This window comes from Eptesicus fuscus, chromosome 7, assembly GCF_027574615.1.
Source record: "Eptesicus fuscus isolate TK198812 chromosome 7, DD_ASM_mEF_20220401, whole genome shotgun sequence".
NCBI lineage: Eukaryota > Metazoa > Chordata > Mammalia > Chiroptera > Vespertilionidae > Eptesicus > Eptesicus fuscus.
The window spans coordinates 9,402,519-9,428,008 of NC_072479.1; the positions used below are offsets into that span (position 1 = coordinate 9,402,519).

Below are 25,490 nucleotides of genomic sequence, written 5' to 3' on the forward strand. Positions count from 1 at the left end.
TGTGGTTCCCTGCCGCCTGTGCCTTCTTCCCTGGGGGGAATGGTCTCCTGCGGGGAGCCCTTTGCATCATAAATCACCCTGCATATTGCATTTCCCTGACTGTGTTCATATGTAGAATTGCAGTGACACAGCCAAGCGATTTAGCCCCAGGAGAACAAATTAAGGCTATCAAAGCACAGAAACTCAGAACCCAAAGCTTGCAAGTGCTTGCTTAATTCCATTTGGTAATCCTTGGGCTGGTGCAGGCAGGCTCCTCTGAACCTGGCTGCCGTCGGCAGCCCCCGGCCACATCTAAGGCTGCTTCAGAGCAGCCGCACCCTGGGACACGGCCATCGGTGGGAGCGCGGGGCAGGCTGACGCCTGCCTGCAGGAAGTTGTCCTAGAGCTTGTCAGTGCCCAGGAGAGTAGCATGAACTCACCTGTCAGGTGTGCCTGGGCAGACAAAGGGTTGCCTCTAAGCCTCCTGAGCATTCCAGACCTTCCGTGCAGGAAGCATTCCCAAATGTGTCTCCTGTACATCCCGCTTCCCAAGCTGGGCACGTTTTTCCCCTGCCTCCCTGTATGTGTTCCTTGCTGGTCTTAGAAAATACTGTGTTGGAGCTAAGATACTTTGTTAAATTTGTTACTGCCTGTGATCCTTTGCCTTCTGATTACCTGTGAAAACGGTCCCTTTTTCTCTGAGATCCTGGGCCATGTGTACGCAGAGTGAGAGGAGTCCCCTCCTCCCCTCCCCTGTGTGTGTTGTCTAAACCAGCCAGTGCTGCAGTCTTCCTCAGTTTCATTATTCTGTGTCCCGCTGCCACGGAATATTTAAGTTGTGAATTAAAACTGGAGTTTATGTTCACACCGGAACTGGAGATATGGCAGCACCGGGAGCCAGTTTCATGTTCCTGAAACTCAACTCGAAATGGGTCTTCCACAGAACAGCTGCTGTGCAGAATGAAAGTATGAGACAAAGTGCTTCTCGAGCAACTGAACTTGTGTAGAAATTATTGTGTCTCCCCTGGCACCTAATAGAAAAACTATACTTTGGTCCCTTATGAATTGAGCACTTCTTTTCTCTTTCTTTCTCTTTCCTCCCCTCCCCGCCCCTCTCCTTCGTTAATGATAATTTACATACTATAAAGATCATCTGTCTACAGTATAAATGCAGTGGTTTTCATCAGGGGTCAGAACCACAGTTGTCTTCAGAACCTGTTTTGTAAGTGGGAGGATGGTCCCTATGTCTTTAATAAAGTTTTACTGGGATGACATTATGGCCCATTGCCCCAGGGACTGATTGTAGGTCTATGGACTCTCAGTCCTATTAAAAATCATGGAGCATAAGGGTGGATCTCGAGTTAGTCATGCCGAGGTCTGAACCAAGATTCCACTTTAAACAACTGGTTTTTCATACGTGAGCTGGTATAAAAGCTGTATAAGCTTCAAGGGGTCAGATTGAGTGTTAAATGACATAACACTCAGTGCCTTACAAGAGGGCCCTGGTACATAGTGGGCACTTAATATAAATGTTAGCCATCATCATCATTGTTATACTAGAGGCCTGGTGCATGAAATTTGTGCATGGGTGCAGTCCCTAGGCCTGGCTGGTGATCAGAGCGCAAGTATCTGGCATGCAAGGGCAGGTCTCAACTGCCCTCTGGGCCCTGGGCAGCACCTGGGCCCCTGGGCCCCTGCACATCCCCCTCCACCTGAGTCACGGCGCCTGAGTTCCCACACAGAGATGTGGTGAGCGAAGTGGGATGCCGCGGGGCTGGGGCACAGCGTGGGCCTCTGGGCTGTCCAGTGGTGCCACACAGAAGCCGGGCGGGCAGTGCGCTCTCTCCCGGCCGGCCTCGCAGACTGACTCCTGCACGAACCCACAGGGTGCCTGACCGAACCCACAGGGTGCCCGACCGGCCCCTGTGGTCCTGGCGGCTGAGGCCTGGCTCAACCAGAAGAGGCCCTGCTCCTCGCAGACACCTGGCACCTGAGCCCTGGGGCTTCCGTGGGGCATGAGCCCTGGTGTTCTGGGGGAGGGTAGCAGGCAGAGTGAGAGCGAGCTCAGCGGACACCCCGCATTCTCACTGCACCTCCATCCCCATCACCCCTGCCCCCAGGTAGCCTGCGAGAGGTCGCAGCTCCCCACCTGGGCACTGTGGGAGGTTGGTCGCAGTTTCCCACTCCCAGTTCCCCATTCCAGTCTGGGGCCTGGGCCAGATCGGACGATCAGGGCCTGCTGGCTGCTGGTCACTGTCTGTGGGGCGATTGATCAGGGCCGGGCCCCCAGCCTGGCTCCCTCAGCACCTGCAGGGTGATCAGGTCCCTGCTGGCACCCGCCTTGGCCTGGCACCGCCCGCTCACCCGCTCCACCAACCCCCTGTGGTCCCGCTCTAGTCGGCAGTGCCTCCACTGCAGCCTGCTGCCAGCCTGTGTCGATGACCGCCATGTTCCGCACTGCACCCTGGTGGTCAGTGCACCTCATAGTGAGCAGTCCAACTCCTGGTCTCCGGGTCCAACGACCGCCCAAGGGGACAATTTGCATAATAGGCTTTTATTATATAGGATAGGATTATTATTGTTATTGGGAACGTGTCTGGCTTAGGCATGTGTTTATTATGGCAGGACCAGAGTCAGAATTCTGAGCATAGTTGGTGACAGCATTTAAAGAGCGGGGAGGCAAGGATGGGATGGAAAAGCCGCCTGTTCTTCCATACCTGCCCTCCCCCAGCACCAGTCCTCCCTTCCTCTTTCTCCACTATTTTTCTGCCCTAATCATTTTTGCCTTTCACAGTCTGAGAGGATCTCTGCTTTAGATGACTTGTCAGTCCCTTCCAACTCTTAGATCCTGTGATTTCATTTTTTAAATTCTCAGGCTTTAAAACACAGAGAGGTTCACGCTCACTGGTAGGCAGAGCCTTTCTGGGAAGGAAGCTGTCATTCTGGTCCCGGGACGCTGCCTCATCTTTGTGCTCCTTCAGAGCCACAGCACAGAGATGTCCTTCACTCTTAAACACCAAACAGTGGGTTTCCATAACAAGAGGAATTTTTTATAAGGTGGCAATGGAGCCTTAATATCAAAGTTGAGTTGCTTACCTGCTCTGAGCTCCCTCACCTCATCTGTGAACTGGGAGTGAGGGATCCTCTCTGGAGGCTCAGCACAGCACAGGCACTCAGCACAGGTTAGCTCCTTCGCCTCACCGGAAGCCCCACCTGGCAGTCGCCTCTCTACACTTGTCATCATCTTCGAGTTACATGCAGAGGAGTGAATCTCACGCAGTTCTGCAAGATACCCGAGTCACTCTTAGAAATGAGAACCCAGATGAGTAGGTGAAGCTTGTCGTTCACACTGCATTTTTTAATCTCTTACTTTTTCATCTGCTTGCCTCTTAGTTATTCTCAATCCTGGTTTGGGGACATCGAGGATTCTCCAGGGATGTGGTAACACGGTTTTTATGATGACTACATACTCATTTGCAAACATTGTTTGTAGTGTTGGGTTTTTAAAAATTAAACATTATTTAACAATAATTTTTAAGCCAGTTCACTAAAAACAAATTAGTAGAGCACTTTGCAGCCCAGCCAGCTCCATACAGAAGCAGGCTTCCTCCACCTCGGTGGCCATCATTCTTGGTGTGAGGCTGTGCCACGCCCTGACCTCTACACACTTGATGCCAACACCACCAGCTCTCAGCTGTGACAACCAAATGTGTCTCCAGACATTGCTAACTGTTACTTAGGGCCAAGTCATCCCCAGCTAAAAACTTCTATCCTGCAGCCTCTGACTTGGCTTGGCCCTTCCCAGCCTCTTCCTGCCCCCTCCCCTAGTGGGCCTTCCCCAGGAGCTCTGTGCTGATGGGAGGAATGGCCTGTACTGGCCAGTCACAGTACACAGCCAAGGATCCTGGGGCCTTCAGAGGAGCATTTCACATCTCAGAGGAAGGATGAATCACCAAATTGTGAGGCCAGTGGTCCTTTCCTTGGTAGTGGAGTCATTTTTCTTTTTAATAAACAATTTTAAATCCTTGATTTTAGAGAGAGTGCAAGGGAAGGAAGGGAGAGGGAGAGAAAGAGAGAGAGAGAGAGAAACATGGATGTGAGAGAGACAAATTGATTGGTTGCCTCCTGAACATACCCCCAACTGAGCCATGGATCACACCTGCGACCCAGCTACGTGCCCTTGACTGGGAATCAAATCCGAGGCTCTTCGTTGCATGGGCAGATGCTCTAACCATTGAGAAATACTGGCCAGGGCTGGGCTGGAGTAATTTTAATTATTGAAGAGTTGGGGATAGGAGGAACATTTGGCTATTTCCTTGAGCACATTTCCTGTTGAGTTTGTAATTTTTTCTCCCTGATAAGCATTGTAGAACCACAATGTCTGTCTAGATTACGCGATCTTTCAAACAGCTCTTCTGTTTAAATGTTATTGCTGCCTTAGGGAGTAGACAGAAACTGGTGTGGGTCCCAGTACAGGTGGAATCAGGGTGGACATTGGCAACTGAGAGGAGAGGTGGGACACCCCCTCAAGTAGACACTGGACTCCATTTGTGAGTTTGCCTGGGAACCATTAGCAGCAGCTGTGGAAACCACTGCCATCAGGCAAAGACACATATAACTGAGAGACTGGTAAGTGGGAATGTATCGTGCGGTCATAGAGCTATGGAAGACAGGAAGTGTGGGTAAGGTGGAAGTGGAGTGGAACATGATATGTAAAAGTATTTTGGTTTCTGGTACCATCCAAGCCTGCCCCTTGCTAGTTAACAAGAGTCTGGTGATTTTCAGAGTTTCAAGACTGGTAGGCTAAGGGACAGGGGAGATCACTCCTCAGAAAACAATTTTGGAGTCACCATCCTCACAGTACCCATGATGCAGGCTCATAAAAAGAGGGGGAGAAAGGGGCGCGTCTGAGCACAGTCTGGATCTTTTGGTGATGCCTGGAGGCCTCATGGTTCAGGGGACATTGTGGGCTCCAGTCTGGACTTTGGTCTGGACTGTCACTTGCCTCTTTCCTTGAAGAGGAAGCCATGCAGTCAGCTCCGCACAGTGCTTTCTAGCCTCTCAGCCCATGTTCCCTTTTAACAAATGGGCTCAGGCTAAAATGGCAAAACTATTTATGCCAGAGAAAAAAAAATTTAATTATGGTTTGCTTTTACAAACTATAAATGCCCTCCTTTCAGAATTCTGACACCTTGCTTATTTATCCCTTTGGCGGTAGGGAACTTGGCCATCCCAAAGGAGCTCTGTTCTTGCCACAGTTCTTGGTTGGAGTCAGTGAACTTAGAAATCCCCTGACTGCCTTGAACTGTGCTTCCTATTGTAGCTTCATTCCTGACAGTAACGCTGATGTCTGGCCTTCTCGTGGGCCTCATCTTATTTCTAATTATTTAATGGAGTTGCATCAGGGGACCAGAAGTGTGCTACCTCCACTTAATAATTCACCCATTCTTATTTTTTGAAACAGTATTCCCAGTAATAGAGTGTGAACACCATGAAGACAGGTATTTTGGTCTTGTTAGTTTACTGCTGCATACCTGGTTTCTGGAACTGTGTGTGGCAGGCACTCAGACATGTGGGACGAAGAACAGGATAAACCTCACGGGCAAAGCACCTATTTAAGTTGGCAAAACGTTGAGCATTATCCTATATAATAAAGAGGCAATATGCAAATTGACCATCACTCCAACACACAAGATGGCTGCCCCCATGTGGTCAAAGATGGCTGCCCCCATGTGGACACAAGATGGCCACCACAAGATGGCCAGCAGGGGAGGGCAGTTGTGGGTGATCAGGCCTGTAGGGGAGGGCAGTTAGGAGTGACCGGGCCGGCAGAGGAGGGCAGTTGTGGGTGACCAGGCCTGCAGGGGAAGGCAGTTGGGGGGAACCAGGCCTGCAGGGGAGGGCAATTGAGGGGGACCAAGCCTGCAGGGAAGGGCAGTTGGGAGGGACCAGGCCTGCAGGGGATGGCAGTTGGGGGGAACCAGGCCAGCAGGGGAGGGCAGTCAGGGCCGACCAGGCCAGTAGGGGAGGGCAGTTAGGGGTGACCGGGCCAGCAGGGGAGGGCAGTTAGGGGCAAGCAGGCCTGCAGAGGGGAGGGTGGCTGGGGACCAAGCCTGCAGGGGATGGCAGTTAGGAGGGACCAGGCCTATAGGGGAGGGCAGTTAGGGGCAATCGGACCAGCAGGGGAGGGCAGTTAGGGGCAATTGGGCCGGCAGGGGAGCAGTTAGGCATCGATCAGGCTGGCAGGGGAGTGGTTAGGGGCAATCAGGCAGGCAGGCAGGCAAGCGGTTGGGAGCCAGCAGTCCTCGATTGTAAGAGGGCTGTCCAACTGCCCTCGAGGGGTCCCAGATTGGAGAGGGTGCAGGCTGGACTGAGGGACACACACCCCCATGCATGAATTTCGTGCACCGGGCCTCTAGTGTTTAATAAAATAAAATAAAATAAAATTTGCTTTTGCCTGAATGGAAAGATCTGGTTCCTTTGACTTACACATTGTTTAGTGGAAGTACATTTGTGGATGTTTTCCCGTTATTTTAGGTACATATCTCCTGCCTGTGTGACGGTGTCACATGGTGTCAGGGTCACACCTTGATGGTTTCCATGTGCTCCTGGAAACCCATCACGGCTGGTATTGGAATGCTGCTTGCTGTATTTATGAAATAAATGACATTGAATTCTTTAGGCATGAGGTGTATTAGCATTCTCATTACTGTCTTTAGCAAGTGTATTTTCAAATCTGAAAAAATGGAATTAATTGGTTGAACATTCTTGGATTAAAGAAAGGCAGTGCTAATGAATTAATTTGCCAGGCGTTTGATCCCATTGATCCTGAGGAGTTCACCCAGACTAACGCACAGCCTCTCTTTCTTTAAGACTTGTAAGCTGAGGGTGAGGTGCTTCCAGGACAGGACTGTGAATAGAGCAGGGACCACCACCAGGCTGCTCCAGCGAGCCTGAAGGAAGCCCCGCTGCTTTCCTGACGAGTGGGTGCTAGGCTTGGCTGTGCTCACATCACTGGGCAGCCCAGCAAGCAGTGGTTCTCAAACTGTTGGGCCTCAAACCCTCCTCACTCCTGTAGACTATGGAGGGCTCCCCAGAGCTTTGGCTTAGATGAGTTACATGTATCAGTATTTATCACGTCACAAATATTCATGTATTAATCCACTCAAAAATGACATCAATAAAACCTTTTATCTTAACATAAATAACATTGTAATGAAAATAACTATTTTCCAAAACAAAAAAATTTAAAAGGAGTGTTGTCTTACATATTTACACATTTCTTTACTGTTGAGCTTAATAGAAGGCAACTGGGTTCTTATGTCTGCTGTGCATCAGTCAGTGTTGATGTATTACTTTAGATGAAGAATGTAAAGATGGCCTCAAGAATTTTTGGGAAGGAGGAGTACTTTAGTAGCCTTTCCAGATAATTGTGGTTATTCTCTCTTGATACTACATGAAAACTCACAGGCAAGGCTAGATCCCACTGTGGAATCTGAAACTACATCAGTGAGCTTTTGTGCTGTAAGCTACATGGGCCTGTTCTGCCACTTGAGTTGTCTGTCACCTGGGTATGGTCTGTTTTACTGCATTACTGCATAGTTGAGCTATGCAGATCTGACAAGTTGACACATTTCATCATGTCATATATTTTTCTGAAAATCACATTTGTTAGTATCACCACCAATGTCTTGAGAAACTCCTTTAAGCTTTGGGAAGTGTTGAGATCTTGGTGCTGGATGCTAGTTTTCCAAAGTTCTGATTTTTGTGTGAGTTTGCTTGAAAGCTCTGATTTTATCACTGACAACAAAGATTACCAGTTGTTTGCCTTCCAGATTCTGCTCCTTTCGCTCCAGAGTTTTCTTCTTAAGGTACAGATCCAGTCGGGGCTCTTGGCTGCCCTTCCCTTCCCCCAAGAATAAAGCGCAGTTTTCTTGACTTGACCACATGGACTTTGACGACTTCATCCCAGCCCCAGCACTTGGACAATTTCCAGGCTTGTTTCCACATTTTTATTTATTTTCATTTTTTTGTGTGGCTTAAAACATCGCACATTTATTACCTTACAGCTCTGGAGATCAGAAGTTTGAAATAGGTCTCTCTGGGCTCAGATCAAGGCGTTGGCAGGGATCTGCTTCTTTGAGGCTCTTGAGGGACTCTGATCCTGGTCTCTGCCAGCTGGTAGGAGCTGCCTGCCTTCCTTGGCTCATGCCCCTGACAGTGGCGGATGGAGTCTGTCTCACATTGCACCCCTGTGACACTGGACTCCCCCACTTCCTCTTCCACCTTGGTGATTACACGAGGCCACCCAGGAAAATCTTCCCATCTCAGGTTCAGCTGATTTTTTCCGCAATTTGAATTCCCCTTGTTATGGAACCTAACATATTCACAGGTTCTTGAAATTAGGATTTGGCCTTTGGGCCCATTATTCTGGCTGTCACACTCAAGCCTCCACAGTTTTACATTTAGGCCCCCTCCCCCCTTATGTTGGGTAAACTCGTCCTCTCTAAACATCACCTCATTGCAAAAGCCTTTCCAGAGGCTCTAGGTGGGGCCAACTCCGTTCTCTTCTACCAAGACAGAGCCTCACATATGAATCAGCACCTAGGCACAGGCGCACGGCAGGGTGCCTGTGTCAGTCTCCTCTGTTGGACTGTGAACCTGAGCCTTACTCATTCTTGTTTTTCTCAGTTCCCTTGTGGTACTTGGCACATGGTAGAGTATCAAGAAATAGCAAAATATTGATGATTTTGGGCTATCTTTAAGTGAATGTTGAGTTTCTTTGTTGTGATAATGATGTCATAGTTATGTAGGACAGTGTCTTTCTTGGGATTTACCATGGTCGCTATTATAGCTCACTAGCAAATGGTTCGTGACAAAAGCATATATTTCTACAAAGATAAAGCAAATATGGCAAATGTTAAATATTGGTAAATGCAGATGAAGAGTGTATAAATGTTCTTTTAACTTTTCTATAGGGTTGGACATTTTCAAAATAGAAAGTGGAAAAGAATGAAATCTTAACGTGGAATGAATTGCATGAATGTGTCGGTTGGGATTGCTGGGAAGCTGGTTCACTGCTGTTGAAGTGTTAAAACTAGCTGTTGATTGAGTCTTCATTGCATTTTGGCATAGTGATAATCCTCTCTGGGTTCACATTCCGTGCAAGGCATCTTCAGGAAGCCTAATGAAACCTCTGCAGCTCCTGAGTGAGTGTGTATGTGCAAAGTAGAAATGATAAGATTGAGAAAGCAGAGGACTTTCTGTGCCACTCATCTGGAAGGTTCTTCCTAACATGCCCTCAGGGAAGTCTGACCTCACTGCATCCAGACAGTGGCACCTCCAGTCACCGACCCCATTCCTTCTGGGATTGCAGGCCACTCCACCAGGCACGTTAGTGGTGCACATGCTACATTTAGGACAATCTGTGGCCTGTCTGGGTGTCTGCTCAGTGCTCATGTGTCAGCCGGTAGAAGAGAGCTCCCTCATGAAATGGTTGACTATACAGAATGGAGTGACTATTTCCTGAGGGAACCAGCTAAGGTTTTCTGCCCCCACTCACCTTGGTTCTCATTGCCAGTGTCAGGAGAGGGTTCACTTGTGGTCTTAGCAATACCCTAGATTTGTGGAAATAGTCTGTGTGGAGGATGCTTTCATAGCATCCTTATCTATGTACTAGAGGCCCAGTGCATGAAATTCATGCACAGGTAGGGTCCCTAGGCCTGGCTGGCGATCAGGGCCCATCTGTGGGGCAACTGGCGGGGTGATCGGGCTCCCGCTCGCACCCACCTTGGCCTGGCGCTGCCCGCTCGTTGGCCACACCCCCTGTCGCTACTGCTGGTCACCTCTCTCTATGTGGTGACCGGTGGGACGATTGGGGGGGGTGGTCCCCACTCTCACCTGTCTTGGCTGGCCTGGTGCCATCTGCTTGGTGGCACCGCTGCTGCTGCCGGTCAGGGCCTGCGGGCTAAGGGCAGCTCCTGAGCGTCTGCCCTCTGGTGGTCAGTGCACGTCATAGCGACTGATCATTTTGCTTTTCAGTCAATTTGCATATTAGGGTTTTATATAGAGAGATGTAAAAGCCTAAGCAACCGAACAACCAAACATGACGTGCACTGACCACCAGGGGGAAGACACTCAACACAGGAGCTGCTCCCTGGTGGTAAGTGCACTTCCACAGTGGGAGCACCACTTAGCTGACCAACAGGTGCCAGATGCAGGGCTTATGGCTGGCAAGCACCGCTGCAGCGGCATGAGCCTCTCCCAATCGGGACTGACTAGGCGCAAGCCCGCGGCCAGCGCAGCGGGGCCAGGATGAGTGGGAGCAGCAGGCAGGAGAAGCAGGCAGCATTGGACTGTCGGTTTTGGCCCAATCCCCACAGGCCATGCCGAGACACCACTGGTGCATGAACTCGTGCGCCGGGCCTCTCGTTTAAAATATGATCTTCCATTTATAGAGGTGATGTGGTAGCATGCCTGGGTTCGAGGCCATCTTATTAGTTTCCTGTCTTCTGAATTCCCCCATTGATGCCACTGCCTGGTGGTGCTTCACCCTGTGTCTGCCCACTTCCTGTGACGTGACCCTTGCCTCCCCACTTTCATCCGATCTTCAGTTTGTGTTACAGCTGGGAGTCCTTCCTGTTGCTGAGCCAAATGGAATCATTCCTCTTGTAACAGCCACAGGCATAGAGATTCTGGGGCCAAAAAGATTGTGTCTTTTGTCTCTTCTTTGCCTCTCAGGAGCCTGAAGCCCCCAGCTCATCCCTACTGAGACATCGTTGCTCCAAGACCCAGGTGATTGTCGGGTGGCAAGGTGACAAGTCCTCACATCATATTCCAGGTATAGTCTGCCTGTCAGCACCCCCGCAGGATGGTCATCACTTATGTGCTAGAATATGTTAACTTAGACCTTTAGTCAGTTGTTGACTTTTTAAGTGTACTGACAACTAAAACCCTCCGTTGTTGTTCTTTTAAAATTTAGAGCTGCTGTGCTTTTTCAAGATCACCTAGTACTTCCATCTCATCAGAAAACAGGTTTGCCTTTTCACAGTGGTGGGTTTCTTAAATTCCTACATTTCTTTCAAACAGAACTCTTTTAAAAAAAAAAGAGATTTTAAAAAATTGATATTTTTCTTTAGAGAGGAAGGGGGAGGGAGAGAGAGAGAGAAATATCAGTGAGAAAGAAACATTGATCAGCTGCTTCCTGCATGCCCTCTACCCAGGATGGAGCCCGAAACCTGGGCATGTGCCCTGACCGGGAATTGAACTGTGACTTCCTGGTTCATGGATCGATGCTCAACCACTGAGCAACACTGGCCAGGGAAAACAGAATTCTTAATACCTACAGATGGTAAGCCCTCTGCACAAAGGCCTCATCCACAGGGTGTGCTCCTGGTGCCGACGGCGAGTGCCTTGTGGTCAGCAGCATGTGGAGGGGCCTCTGCCCCGTGCGGTGGCTGCTGGCTGCTCCATGATGGTGGCGCAGTGTGCCAATGACACAGTGGGCTGTGTTTCTGCCTTTGACTCTGGAGGACTTTGCATTTCTCAAGGTAACAGGCAGGCTCCGATTTCTTTCTTACTCCTAAACTTTTACTCTTGCTCCTATTTCTCTGCCTCTTCTATTTTTCACTCTCTTAATTAAGAATTCTTTTGCAGCTTGTTCTGGGGTTTAGGTGCCATAAAGATCTGCTATAGCTCAGTGAGTTTCATTCAGGTCCTTGGGTTCCTAGAGTCCCGAGGGAGCATTGGAGCCAGGAGGGGGTGGTGGGGTTTGGGGAGGCCAAGGCTAGCTAGTGGGTCTTGGCGTACCATTGCTCTTTAAATTAGAATTGCTCCTGTTTTATCTGACTCTTGTGTTTGGTTTTGGCATAGGATGTAGTGAGGGGAAAAAGTTTTTCTATTAAAATATTTGAAAGCCCTAGCCGGTTTGGCTCAGTGGATAGAGTGTCAGCCTACAGACTGAAGGGTCTCGGGTTTGATTCCGGTCAAGGGCACGTACTTCAGTTGCAGGCTCCTCCCTGGCCCGGGCCCTGGTCGGGCTTGTGCAGGAGGCAACCAAGCGATGTGTTTCTCTCACATCGATGTTTCTGTCTGTCTTTCTTTCTTCTACTCTCCTTAAAAATCAATGGAAAAATATCCTCGAGTGAGGTTTAAAAAATATTTGAAAGCTCTTTTTTCAGTTATGCTTCGATTAAGAAAAACGATTTACCACAGGGACTTCATCATTGTCATTATTTTATTTACCACAAAAAATGGAGGTTGTTTTGTAGGGGTGTGTGTGTGTGTGTGTGTGTGTGTGTGTGTATTAAGAATGTCACCTGATTTTTATCCTGCTCTCACATTCTTACATTCCTCAGGAGCCATTCTTAGCCTTCCTCCCGAGTGTGTAGCTATATTAAGAATGCTCACGTAATCAGGGATCAGCAGCCCACACCGCCTTTCATCAGAGGAACTTTGTGGGGGATCTAGCCAGTGCCCTTTGCCACACGTCAGCATCTCCGAGCAGCTACTGCAGTAGAAGGAAGGAGGAGGGGATCCCACAGCTCCTAGTTCCCGGGGGTTTTCAGCTATAAGTAAGCACCTTATTTTTGAGGCTGTTGCAACCTTGTAAATGTCAGAAGCAAAGGTGCAGAGTTACCAGGTGAAGCAGGGTGCTGCTCACACCCCCATGTCCTCACTGGGCAGCAGGAGTCCATCGGCCTCGGGAGAAATGTGATGTGGGAACCTGGACTCTACATTTGTCTGAACCCAAGCAGCGAGGGGCAGATTCACTCCTCTCACACCTGTGCTTGACACAGCCAGTGTTTCAGGAACTGGAACCCACAGTCCTACCCCCGGAAGCAGCGTCAGGGCGGGAAGGCACCGCTCTGTAGAAAAACATTATGTGTCATGATAACTGAGGCTTCTGACTAGATGCAGAGATGTCCCCAGGTGGGTTTTCAGACTTTCTGCCTCTGTCCTCACTTCATGAAATTGACTGTTTTCCCCATGAAAGTAGTAGCCTCTGCGACGGACAGTCAAACCTTCTCTTGGTCCCACACTCCTTCCATGGAGCCCCATCACCTTCAGCCTCCCCGCCCTGACACTGCTTCCAGTTCCTTAAACACTGTGGGTTCCAGTTCCTTAAACACTGGCTGTGTCAAGCACAGGTGTGAGATGAGTGAATTTGCCCCTTGCTGCTTGGGTTCAGACAAAGGTAGACCCTGGGGGGCTTTTAAAGAGCCCAGGTTCCCACATCACATTTCTCCCGAGGCAGATGGACTCCTGCTGCCCAGTGAGGACATGGGGCTGTGAGCAGGTCCCTGCTTCAACTCTAAACCTGGACCATTTCTTTTGGAGTTTTAGTCTCCCCTCCTCACCCCACACTTTGGGTTCACTTCTGTCATGTGAGTTCCCCGTACTCCGTAGTTTCTGCCCGCACAGGGTTTCTCCTGTGAACGGAAAGAACTGTGGGTGCTCAGAGAGCAAAGTCTGGTACAGTCAGCTGCTGCGCTGGCCCCGGGGTGTGCGCTCAGGTCAGGCTCGGGCAGGAGGGCCTAGGTGGTGGTCTGATGGGGGAATTCTGAGGCTGAAAACATTTTAGCCATAAATCATAATAAGGGACCTGGTCGCTGTCCGTGTGGCGATTAGAGGGGGTGAAAGGAGTGGCAGGGATGGAACACCCTGTTCTTTCTCTTTGCAGATTGAACCAGCAGGATGGGATGCAAGGTGCTGTTCAGCCTTGGCCAGCAGATGCTGAGGCGGAAGGTGGTGGACTGCAGCCGCGAGGACAGCCGGCTGTCCCGCTGCCTCAACACCTTTGACCTGGTGGCACTGGGGGTGGGCAGCACGCTGGGAGCCGGTGTGTACGTCCTGGCTGGAGCTGTGGCCCGTGAGAACTCTGGCCCTGCCATTGTCATCTCCTTCCTGATCGCGGCGCTGGCCTCCGTGCTGGCTGGCCTTTGTTACGGCGAGTTCGGTGCTCGTGTCCCCAAGACCGGCTCGGCATATCTCTATAGCTACGTCACCGTCGGGGAGCTCTGGGCCTTCATCACGGGGTGGAACCTCATCCTTTCCTACATCATCGGTGAGTCATCCACTTCTGTCGTTCCCACTTCCCTACTTTGCTCCAAATAGACCAAGTCTAGCTTCTGAGGATATCCCTCCTTGCCTGACCATTATCCATCCTCCTCTTTCCTTTTCCCTTTTGTGGAAGGCAGAGGCACCACTGGCCCTCCCGCTGCTCTTGGTGCTCACGGCCGAGTGTGCTGGGGTGTAGAGGGGACAAGCCAGGCCAATAAGGGGGACGTTCCTGTTCACATGGGAGACAGAACCGTGGGATGTCTCTAATTAGTTAAAAAGGATTTAGTCTCTTTTGGTGAACTTATTTGGACTACTAGAGTAAAGTCATCATGGACATAGGAAGATGGGGGAATATAGAAAAGCATGAAGAAGAAAGTAGAAATTACCCAATCTAAGAACTGGGAGATAGTAATTCTCTCATTCATTCATTCTCTCAACAAATATTTATTGAGCACTTGCTCTGTGCAAGGCATTTTGCTAGATACTAGGGATGCAATGAAGAAAAAAGACAGTCTCTGTTCATGAGAATTTACTGTCTAGGGATTTAACCATTGTTCATATTTTTGTGAATTTAAATGCATATTTTTGGCACAGTATCTCTCTTTATGAATAGAACAATAGATAGTAAATACCCCTCACAGTGTTAACTGTTTTTCCATAGTAACATTCCTAATGGTTGTATACCATTGTATTGAAACAAACACCTGAATAAAAGAATAACCAAAGGATTTGCATGGCCAGTTCACCGAAGTAGAAATACAAATAGCCATTAAACATTCCATTTATATTTTATCAGGCTTTTTTGTAATATTATCAAAAGACAGTAAGATGTGGTAAGTTGAGCCTCTGAGTCCTGGGAATATCATGTGCGGTACTGTGTGTGGCCTCTGTGGGGCGCCACTGCCACACACCCAGGCTACTTCCCTTTCAGCCTGCGCTGTCTGCTCAGAACCAACCTGGCTTACTCTTCCAACTTCCAAAATAAAATTCATAACAATGAAACTTGTAAGCGCAAATGCTCACACAAGCTGAGGTCTCTCGGTGGGAATGCAGCTATTTTAGATGGGCCGTTGTTTTCCAGAAGATTTTCCAGGGCATGACACAGGAGAGAGCGTGAGGCCTGATACTTCTAGAGTACACATGATGCTTCTTTGCCAGAGTGCCATTGGCCTACGTGGGGCCATGCATGTGTCATGTGTCACTGTAGGAACTTCTCACCCTTAGCTGCTGGCGAGGGCAGTTTTTCCAGTCAACATGGTGTTTTAAAGCCCTGACTCAGAGCTGGGGATGGGTGGGGGAGGCCAGGCAGCCCCTCAGCCAGCAGGGTGGGGTTCGGTAGCCCCATCAGCAGTGAGCTGGCCTCTGGGGGAGCTGGGAGACCATGTTTCTTCACTGGGTTGTGGCCTTCATGGACAGATTTCATAATAGGCGAGCTGCTCAGCACAAAGAAATTTTTGAGTTGTTGGGAATGTACTTACCATAAAACCAAATAGCAAAATTGAGTCTGCAGATCACCCTGCCGAATTCTTGGAGGGTGATCCAGATGGCAATCACCTGCAAGGCCCCCTTTGAGGAAGTAAAGGAACATGCTCTATGTGACTATTGGAATTTTAGCGACATTTCCTGAGCAACAGTAGGAACTTCATTCAGATTGAGAGAGAGGGAGAGGGAGAGCGCACAGTCAGCTATTGCTGGCATTGGGAGTGCTGTCTCCATTTGGGTTCCTCGTGGCTGGGGTGCAGGGAGAGAACTTTGTCTGCCGACAGGTGCTGGGGACCTGTGGGTGTGAGCCCAGGGTCAGGCACAGAGTGGCAGAGATGAGAGTCAGCCGTGTGTGATGCCCCTGGTCTCCTCTTGCTGGGAGAGCAGTGTTCATCAGGAGCGTCTTGGGAAAGGAGCTTCCGAGCAAAGTGCACACTGCTCACTGCACCCCTGGAGTACCTAGTGCCATCAGTTACATGGCTTGCCATCAGTGTTTCTTTTTTAATGAAATAAAACTAGAGGCCTGGTGCACGAAATTCATGCATGGGGTGGTCCCCTCAGCCCAGCCTGCACCCTCTCCAATCCGGGACCCCTCAGGGGATGTCGGACATCCCTCTCACAATCCAGGACCACTGGCTCTGAACTGCTCACCTGCCTGCCTGCCTGGTCATCCCTAACTGCCCTTCCTGCTGACCTGGTCACTCCCAACTGCCCCCACCACTGCAGGCCTGGTTGCCCCCAACTGCCCCCCCCGCCAGCCTGGTCGGCCCTAACTGCCACTCTCTGCTGGCCTGGTTGCCCCTCATGGCCCCGCCGCTGGCCTGGTCGCCCACACAGCCTGTTCAGTCGTCTGGTTGTTTCAGTTGCGACGGTCGCTTAGGCTTTTATGTATATATATAGATATATAGATAGGTAGAAATGAATAAACACTCTCTGAGTGCCGTTCAGGTGGCAAGGGGTAACATTGTTTTGTAAATTTTTTATTAATAATTTATTTGTACTAGTATATATTTTGACGAGTGTAATGTATTCTATAAAACTTTTATTAATTATGTAGTTATTTATTTGAAACACGTGTATACATGTGTGTATTGAGCAGCGGTGGAAAATGCATTTTTCCCCCAGGCCCTAGAAGCTTCCTTGAACTTTTCATTTCACTGTGAACACGGTTGACCCTCTTCTGAGCGTGCATGCTGAGGTCTGCCTGCTGCAGAATCCCATGCACCATCTGAGATCCCGCACGGATAAGTAAACGTCCAGCTTAATGACAAATACTTTGTTAATTGCTTTCTTTCACGTTCCTCTGATGTGTGTTGTTTTGTGACAGGTACTTCAAGTGTGGCAAGAGCCTGGAGTGCAACGTTTGATGAACTGATTGGCAAACCCATTGGGGAGTTCTCTCGGACACACATGACTCTGAACGCCCCTGGAGTGCTGGCCACAAACCCAGACATCTTTGCTGTGATCATAATTCTCATCTTAACAGGTACACCCACACAGTGAGAGAGCCACCAGGTTGAGGGCAGGGGTTCAAGAAGGCAGGTTCCTACTGGGGGTTTCTAGAAAGATCAGGTTTTCTTCCTTTTCTCTTTCTCCCCCCTGCCCCCATTTTCTTTTTATAATTAATACAGACATCTTTTTTTGTCTTAATGGCTTATGATGGATTCACAGTAGGGCTGGCCTATTTAATAGCTGCCGAGTTGTGTGTCATTTAGCTAACAGAGAACCTATTGAGTATAATTTTTTTAGTACTTAAGGCTTTTTGTGCAAGTGACTCAGGAATACACTCTTGACCCCCTGATGACCATTTGAGAAGGAAAGTTGGTGTTAATCAGCCAGGTTGAGGTACAGGGACGAGGTCTGTCTCGAATACTAACAGGTGTCTGGGGTGTCAGAGACGTCTCAGTTGGTTTTACACCTACTGGCGGTCAAAACACCCTTTAAGCAAGTAAGTTTTATGACAAAGTTGTGGATACAGAATTTAAAAATGCCTGATAGTGCTTGCCCACAGCTGATAGCAGCCTCTTCTTACATGCATCTGTGTTTCAGCCACTGGGGTGGGAGTTTTGCTGACATAAACATTAAGCTGATGAAGTGCAGATAAATTCTCTTTTGCAGTTAGAAAACCTTACATGGGTTTTAAAAACAACCCATCTAATTTTGCCCACTATGTAATTGAAATCATTTTGCACAGGCCAGACTCAGCAGTATTTCTGGCCCAGTGATAGGAACATGTATCAGAGATTAAGTTTGCACTACTCAGATTTTCATAAACACGAGAGGGAGGGACACAAAAGGAAAGATACAGCAGAGTGTGGTGTGTTCCCTATGATGAATCACTCTATTCTAATATCTGCATTTCAGAATTCAATCTGTTACGTGAGACTCTTTTATTGTAGAACTAGAGGCCCGGTGCAAGAAATTTGTGTACTTGCGGGGGAGGTCCCTCAGCCCGGCCTGCACCCTCTCGCAGTCCTGGAGCCCTCAGTCGGACATCCTTAGTGCTGCCGTGGAGGCGGGAGAGGCTCCTGCCACCACTGCTACACTTGCCAGCCGTGAGCCCGGCTTTTGGCTGAGCGGCGCTCCCCCTGTGGGAGCACTCTGACCACCAGGGGGCACTCCTGCATTGAGCATCTACCCCCAGGTGGTCAGTGTGCATCATAGAGACCAGTCATTCCGCAGTTTGGTCGATTTGCCTATTAGCCTTTTATTATATAGGATGTATAAAAGACACACTGCAGAGCAGAGATCTCAAATCATAAATTGTGTCGTGTGTTCACTGGGTACCTTTTCATTCCTTTTTTCTTGCTGACAGTTTGCACAGAACTCACCAGGTGGCATCTTTATCCCAAGGTGGTCCTGCGTTGTCATGTGGTTCCTGGGCATTTTTATCACCTGGTGTGTTTTTTAATGTGGGTTTACGAGCTAGAGCTCGTCTGGCCTAGTGCTTAAAGAGTGGCAGTTCCACAACCACAGACACTGTCATTGCTGATATTGCTAACATCTACAAGGCAATATGAATAATTTCCGGATCTGAAAATGAGTATAAAGTGTCTCCTTCTTGGAGAAACTAAAATCCTGCTCCTGAGAGTGGTTCTCAGTAAAATACTTTAATGAGCGGGAGGGTGCAGGGAGAGGCGCTCACTTCATCTCCTGCGGGGGCTTTATGTCCCCATCTCTGCAGCCCTGGTGCCCCTGGATGGCGTCCTCATAGCATTGCTAAACGTCTTGATCACTGCCTCTAGAAAGATCATGAATTCAGCCCCATCCCCAGAGGCTCACAGAAATCTTTAGAATTGGATGCCATGTGGGTTCTTCTTAAGACGTCGCCCTTCTTCCTGTCCCCATCCCAGGAAGGATTTGCCTGGTATGAGGTTAATGCTCCATGTTTCCTGTGTATGCACATTTTCAGGACTTTTAACTGTTGGTGTGAAAGAGTCAGCCATGGTCAACAAAGTATTCACTTGTGTCAACGTTCTGGTGCTGGGCTTCATCGTGGTGTCAGGCTTTGTGAAAGGCTCGCTTAAAAACTGGCAGTTCACGGAGGAGTATTTGCACAACAACTCTGGTCTCCTGTGCTCCAACAAGTGAGTTGCTCCCTCTGCCTGTCCCTCGGCATGTGGCAGTTGGTGTATATGGGGGATGGAACTGGCTAGAACCATACGAGTCTTTTTTTCAGTAATGTGATTTGAATATGAACATTTTATTAATGTTTTTTGTAGCTGAGGGTGTTTTATTGGTTTAAAATAAGTTTTATTCCCCTCAACTAGATAGAACATGGTATGACAAAGACACTGGTGGTTAAACCAGAGTCTTCATTCTAATTCCATCATGTTCATAGTTGAGGATCATTGTCAGACTCACTAAGTAATCTATTTTTTCTCATATTCTGTTTCATGACCTTCTTCTCAGTTTTGTGATCAGAAAAGACTTTCTCTGTAATACCATGGTGATACCACTTCATTTTGAAATCCTACCTAATAATAGACAAATATGCAAATTGATCGTACCTTCGCTATGCCCACGATTGGCCAGGAGGTGCGGGGGGGACGGGACTTGGGGTGGCCGGGGTGGCCGATTGGGCCGGCGGGATGCTGAGCTCGCGTTGCCAGCGGCGGCGCGAGCTCAGCGTCTGCGCCATGGCTGTGCTGCGGCACAGAAGGGGCCTCTGGGGCAGCAAGCTCACGTCCCGCCGCGGACCATCAAAAGCGGGGGAGCTGGGTGCCTGTCCACTCCGGCACCAGCGGACAGGCACCCAGCTCCCCCGTGATCGAAAGCGAAAGCGTGTAGGGGACCCTACACATGCATGATTTAATCATGCACTGGGCCTCTAATGTTTAATAACCCAGAAAAAGAAATATGTGGAACTTTTATCGAAGTTTTTCAGAAATACTAAAGTATCAAACTGTGATTCTAATAATCTCTTTCTCCCACACTTGACTTGGGTTGTATAAGCCCTGAAAAGCCATGGCCCCATCCCCCTGACCTGTCTCTGGCTCAGGACACTCAGGGTTAGAGGCAGGTGATAGGCGTGCTCTCAACCCCCTGCCTTTTCAGGCCTTGGAGTGAACCCTCAACTACAAATTCATATTATCTAGGACACAAAAGCCAAATGATCATAATGTATCTTTTTTGTCAGATTTTCAGGTGAAACTTAGGGTCCTGGGATGGAGAACAGGGAGTGTGATTTTGCCTTTGAGTCTATTTTAATTACTGCTAAAGGTTAAACTGCTCAGATAGAGATTCTTCTAAACTGTGGTAGCTTTAAAGTGATGTCTCACGTCCCGGAATGAGCAGTTCAGTTGGCTGGCCAGTGAGGCTGTATATAGGTCTTCAGGGACCCAGGTCATGCCGCACCTGGTTGTTCTGTCATCTCTGAGGATGCTGTTCTTACCTACCGGGTTGGAGCTGGGCTGTGGGTGCTGGCATGATCCAGCTGTCCCAGAAAGGGAGCAAGTGTGGAGCAGAGTGTTCCCAGTGCTTTTAGACAGATCCAGGAGACACATGCTCCTTCTGCCACAATTCCCTAGCAGCATCCAGTAGCCAGCCACATGTAGCTGCAAGGGAGGCTGAGACACTGGGGGTCTGAGTGGTCACATGCCAACTTGGTTGCTGGTTGTTAAGGGCCAGGTGCCCAGTTGCCTAATTAATGGGCAGGCATTGATGTGTGACTAGTTCACAACCAGACACCAATAGGAAACTATTGAATTAAATGCACAAAACTTCACTAACTCTAATATTATATGGTTAACTAGAGGCCCGGTGCACAAAATTTGTGCACGAGGGGGGATGTCCCTCAGCCCAGCCTGCACCCTCTCCAATCTGGGACCCCTCGAGGGATGTCCGACTGCCCGTTTAGGCCCGATCTCTGTGGGATCGGGCCTAAACGGGTAGTTGGACATCCCTCTCACAATCCAGGACTGCTGGCTCCCAGCTGCTTGCCTGCCTGCCTTCCTGATTGCCCCTAACCGCTTCTGCCTGCCAGCCTGATCACCCCCTAACCATTCCCCTGCCAGCCTGATTGATGCCTAACTGCTCCCCTGTCAGCCTGTTTGCCCCTAACTGCCCTCCCCTGCAGGCCTGGTCACCCCTAACTGCCCTCCCCTGCAGGCCTGGGTCCCCTGCAACTGCTCTCCCCTGCAGGCCTGGGTCCCTCCCAACTGCCCTTCCCTGCAGGCCTGGTTGCCCCCAACTTCCCTCCTATGCCAGCTTGGTCACCCTAACTGCCCTCCCCTGCAGGCTTGATCACCCCCAACTGCCCTCCCTTGCAGGCCTGGTCCCTCCCAACTGCCCTCCCCTGCTGGCCATCTTGTGGTGGCCATCTTGTGTCCACATGGGGGCAGGATCTTTGACCACATGGGGGCAGCCATCTTGTGTGTTGGAGTGATGGTCAATCTGCATATTACTCTCTTATTAGATAGGATAGAGGCCTGGTGCATGGGTGGGGGCTAGCTGGTTTGTCCTGAAGGGTGTCCTGGATGAGGGTGGGGGGTTCCCTTGGGGCATGGGGCGGCCTGGGAGAGGGGCTTGTGGTGGTTTGCAGGCTGGCCACGCCCCCTAGCGACCCAAGCAGAGGCCCTGGTATCTGGGGTTTATTTATCTTCTACAATTGAAACTTTGTAGCCTGGAGCCAAGCCAAGCCTTCTGCTTGCTCCGTGGCGGCTGCCATTTCTGTTGGGACTTATGTATCTTCTATAATTGAAACTTCGTAGCCTTAAGCGGAGACCTGGGCTGGCCAGGGTGTGTGGAAAGCTTGGCTTCCTTCATTGTCAAGGGAAACCCTAGCCTCCTGCTCTTTCCAGCTCCATGGCTGCCGCCATTTCTGTTTGGATTTATGTATCTTCTATCATTGAAACTTTGTAGCCTTGAGTGGAGGCCTAGGCCGGCAAGGGCAGGTGGAAAGCTTGGCTTCCTCCATCGCCAGGGAAACCCGAGCCCCCCTCCTGCTCTCTGTGGCTGTAGCCATCTTGGTTGGGTTTATTTGCATAATTGCTCCTGATTGGCTGGTGGGCGTGGCTGGTGGGTGTAGTGGAGTGATGGTTAATTTGCATATTACTCTTTTATTAGATAGGATAGTTCAAATAAAAAGAGCCTTTTAGTCTTTTGGGGACTAAACGCTATTACAGAGAAATGGGGACTTTTAATATATATTCCCAAGCATTTCTGAGTCACATTTATGCCAAATTTCTTGGTGCCCATTCACTTAGGGTGGAATAAAGCCAACTCAAAAATCTTTGAAGAAACAGTCAACTTTGAAAAACTTGGGTGCCTGTCTTACTGGTTGCTGTTTACAGATCAGGAATTAAATGTTTCCTAGTTGTCAGTCAAGATTTAATTTTGTGTTTTTTATGAAGAGGTTGTCCATGCCAGCTGATGGTGTTTATTTTCATCAGTCATCCTTACACTGAATGTCCTAGCAACGATGAACTCTGCTGGCCTCCCTAAGTGGCATTTGTAGGCCAGCCCTTGGTCCTGTGTGGGACCTCTTCAGCTACATCTGCCTCCAGCCCTGGGACACACCATGGAGGGCAGCGAGTCAGCCACTTTAAGAGCTGGAGAGCAGTGGGTGGGACAGGGACATGGCTTGCTTGTTTACTTTATTAAAATCAGTATGATTTTTCCTTTTTCTTTTTTTAACCAGCTATAGATTTGTGTTTCTGACAATGGCCACACAGTCTTCCATGAATTAGTTTGTCTCTCTGAGGTTCTAAAGCATTACCCAGAAAACCATATAGCGTGGAGGGGCTTCATCATGTGTGGGTTCAGAGGCAGTTCCTGCTACCCTGTGCTGTGATTGTAGAAGTCCACTCACCATGGTGTCCACGTTCTTTGTGATTCACAGAGCCCATGGGGGTGGCTGCAGTGTGGACTGTGGACCACACTTTGCTGACTTACCTGTCCTGGGCTGCCTGTTTTGCACTGGGCTTGGTGGTTCATTTCAGTAGATGACAAGCTTCCGTTTCAGTCTGATGACAATTTTCCCCACTTCTATCACTTGTGCATTTCTTGGGGTTTCCCCTAGGTTGCTACTGAACCACTGTAAATCCCACAACTAGGGTCTTCATGCTTCACGTCCAGTGGTTCCATGGCAGCTTCTGGAACTGAGAAATGTAATTATCCCAGAGGAATCAGTAAAAGGCTTAATCCCCATTAGGAAATAATTGGGTCCAAATTGTCTATTTATTTCATTAGCTCGTTGATAAATCCAACTGAAAGCAAATTTGCCAAAATGAGTTGCTAACTCAACCTCAGTGCATCAGTGCTTATAGCGTTGGAATATTTTTCCATTCCTGTTCTCATGTTGGGAGGCGAAGCCGTCTGGGAGGAGGGGGGGTGGGGAGGTGTGACATCCTCGCCCTGGGGGTTCTGTGCTTAGTGACAGGAAGCCTGCAGCCAAGCGGAAAATGTGGCCGCAGAGGAGGGCTGGAGCTGCACTTCTCAGCAGAAGGAGCGGGCTGCTCTTCAGGTGGCTGAGGCTTACGAGTAGTTGGTGAGAGGCAGGGCCTGTGGTAGACTGATGTCAGAGGCTGCCGCCCAGACGAGTCCTGGCTAGAGCTGAGCACCACTGTTCAAGCTCAGATGTAGTGTTTACTTTAGAGTCACAGGTTTTGATCCATTGGGACTGTTTTCTGGATCTTTAAGGACTTTGAGGTTCACAAAATGTGCTTCAGCAAACAACGGATCCCCGCCCATGAGCCCAGCTGTGCTAGGCACCAGTCTCCACCTGAAGCATCCCACCTGTTTACTTTGTGTGCGTGGGTGCTTAGGAAACAGGGTTTTGTTGACTGAAACTGAGCAGTTTTCAAACCTCAGTGTCTTTGGAAGTGCTTGCTTTGAGACCTGAGTTACTGGCAAATATGGAGAATTCTGCTGTTTGTCCCTACATCTGGGGCCCCTGCACTGCCTGGCTCCATTTCTTTCTCTAGGATTCTGCGGGAGAGGCTGCATTTGTTGGTCTCTCTCTCTTTCCTGTCACAGTCCCTATATTCCATCCCCACCCCACATCTATATTTAGAAGAGGCTTCTGGAAAGGGCATGGTGTGACCATTATGGTCCGGGCCACACCAAGTGAAGGCCTGTTGTCCACAGCCAGATGCAGTGGCTGGCGACAGCTGCCAGGGGTCATGGCCTGAGGGTCTGGAGCAGTGGTCGTGAGTCAGGTGGTGGCTGTTTGCAATGGCTTCTCTTTGGGACCATGAAGCTAGTGTTGTGATCTTTTTTTTCCTAGTGAAACGAAAGAAGGGGATCCCGGTGTTGGTGGGTTCATGCCCTTCGGGTTCTCTGGTGTCCTGTCAGGAGCAGCGACCTGCTTCTATGCCTTCGTGGGCTTTGACTGCATCGCCACCACAGGTACGCCCGCCCGCTGTCGGGAGCCCATGCCCCACCCTCCAGCTTTGCCGACAGGCCAGCCTGATTTTACCCACCGGTCACTATTTTCCTTCCTGTGGGTTGTGCCAGTCGTCAAGCTTCCACACCTGAGTAATGTGTAGATTGTAGCTTCCTGCTGATCTTTCCTGCCCTTATCACTTCCCCAAGTTGCAGTTCCTGGTAGGAAACTACATCCTGAATGTGACTAACCCTTCTACTAGAATGGGATAATGACAAACATGGCTACAACCTGACTTCCTATCTGTGCATCATCCGGGAGAAACGAAGCCATTAAAAATATTGTCATCCTGGCGAGTTGAATAGTCTAGGCTCTGTTGGACCTCCCAGATCTGCCTGCCAAAGGAAACAAGTCTTTTCCTCGGCGGAACCATGATGTAGAGGCCAAGAACAGCATCTAGGACCTAGGGGGTCATCTAGTCTGTGTCGCAGAGGGCCACCGCGTGTTTCCAGAGCCCAGGGAGGCATTTGTGGTGGCACAGACTCCCTGGACGCTGAAAGGCCTGGGGCCTTATGGTTTGTGGTTGTCCCTCCTGGCTGCTTCTAGGTGAAGAAGTCAAGAACCCCCAGAAGGCCATCCCCGTGGGCATCGTCGCCTCCCTCCTGATTTGCTTCGTCGCCTATTTTGGGGTGTCGGCTGCCCTCACACTCATGATGCCGTACTTCTGCCTGGACAAGGATAGCCCCCTGCCTGAGGCCTTCAAGCACGTGGGCTGGGATGGCGCCAAGTATGCGGTGGCCATTGGCTCCCTGTGTGCTTTGTCTACTAGGTGAGGATTCTCAGATTCTTGGGTTGATGTCAGGTGCGGTGGGCCAGGTAAAGCTGGACACACAGGTCTGCTGTTAAAGCTACTCTTTTCCCTGGAAATGGAGCCAGTGCCCCCACCCTGACTCTCTGGCTTCTCCTTGTTGCTATGAATCACCCAAGAGTCATTTGTCTTACTGATCTTCTCGAAGAATTTTTTAACATCATCTGCTCAGCAAGGGACTGTCTTTCTGTCCCTGACTTTGGCCACTGGACCAGGCCAGCTCTTTCAACACTGCATTTTGGCCTCAGTTTGGCCATAGCGTGGAGGTAAGCT

The 25,490-nt window shown here is 49.6% G+C and overlaps 1 protein-coding gene across 1 annotated transcript in view; it reads left to right on the forward strand.

Annotated features, from left to right (window-relative positions):
* The window catches only part of SLC7A1 (solute carrier family 7 member 1), a 59,015-nt gene that overhangs the window by 20,819 nt on the left and 12,706 nt on the right, over positions 1–25,490 (forward strand). Inside the window, exons 3-9 of the mRNA XM_054718735.1 lie at positions 10,720–10,819; positions 10,961–11,013; positions 13,661–14,044; positions 16,850–17,008; positions 18,935–19,109; positions 24,251–24,372; positions 24,956–25,178. Of these exons, the coding sequence (XP_054574710.1) occupies positions 13,675–14,044; positions 16,850–17,008; positions 18,935–19,109; positions 24,251–24,372; positions 24,956–25,178 (1,049 nt within the window). The 5' untranslated portion in view covers positions 10,720–10,819; positions 10,961–11,013; positions 13,661–13,674. The remainder of the gene's footprint in view (positions 1–10,719; positions 10,820–10,960; positions 11,014–13,660; positions 14,045–16,849; positions 17,009–18,934; positions 19,110–24,250; positions 24,373–24,955; positions 25,179–25,490) is intronic.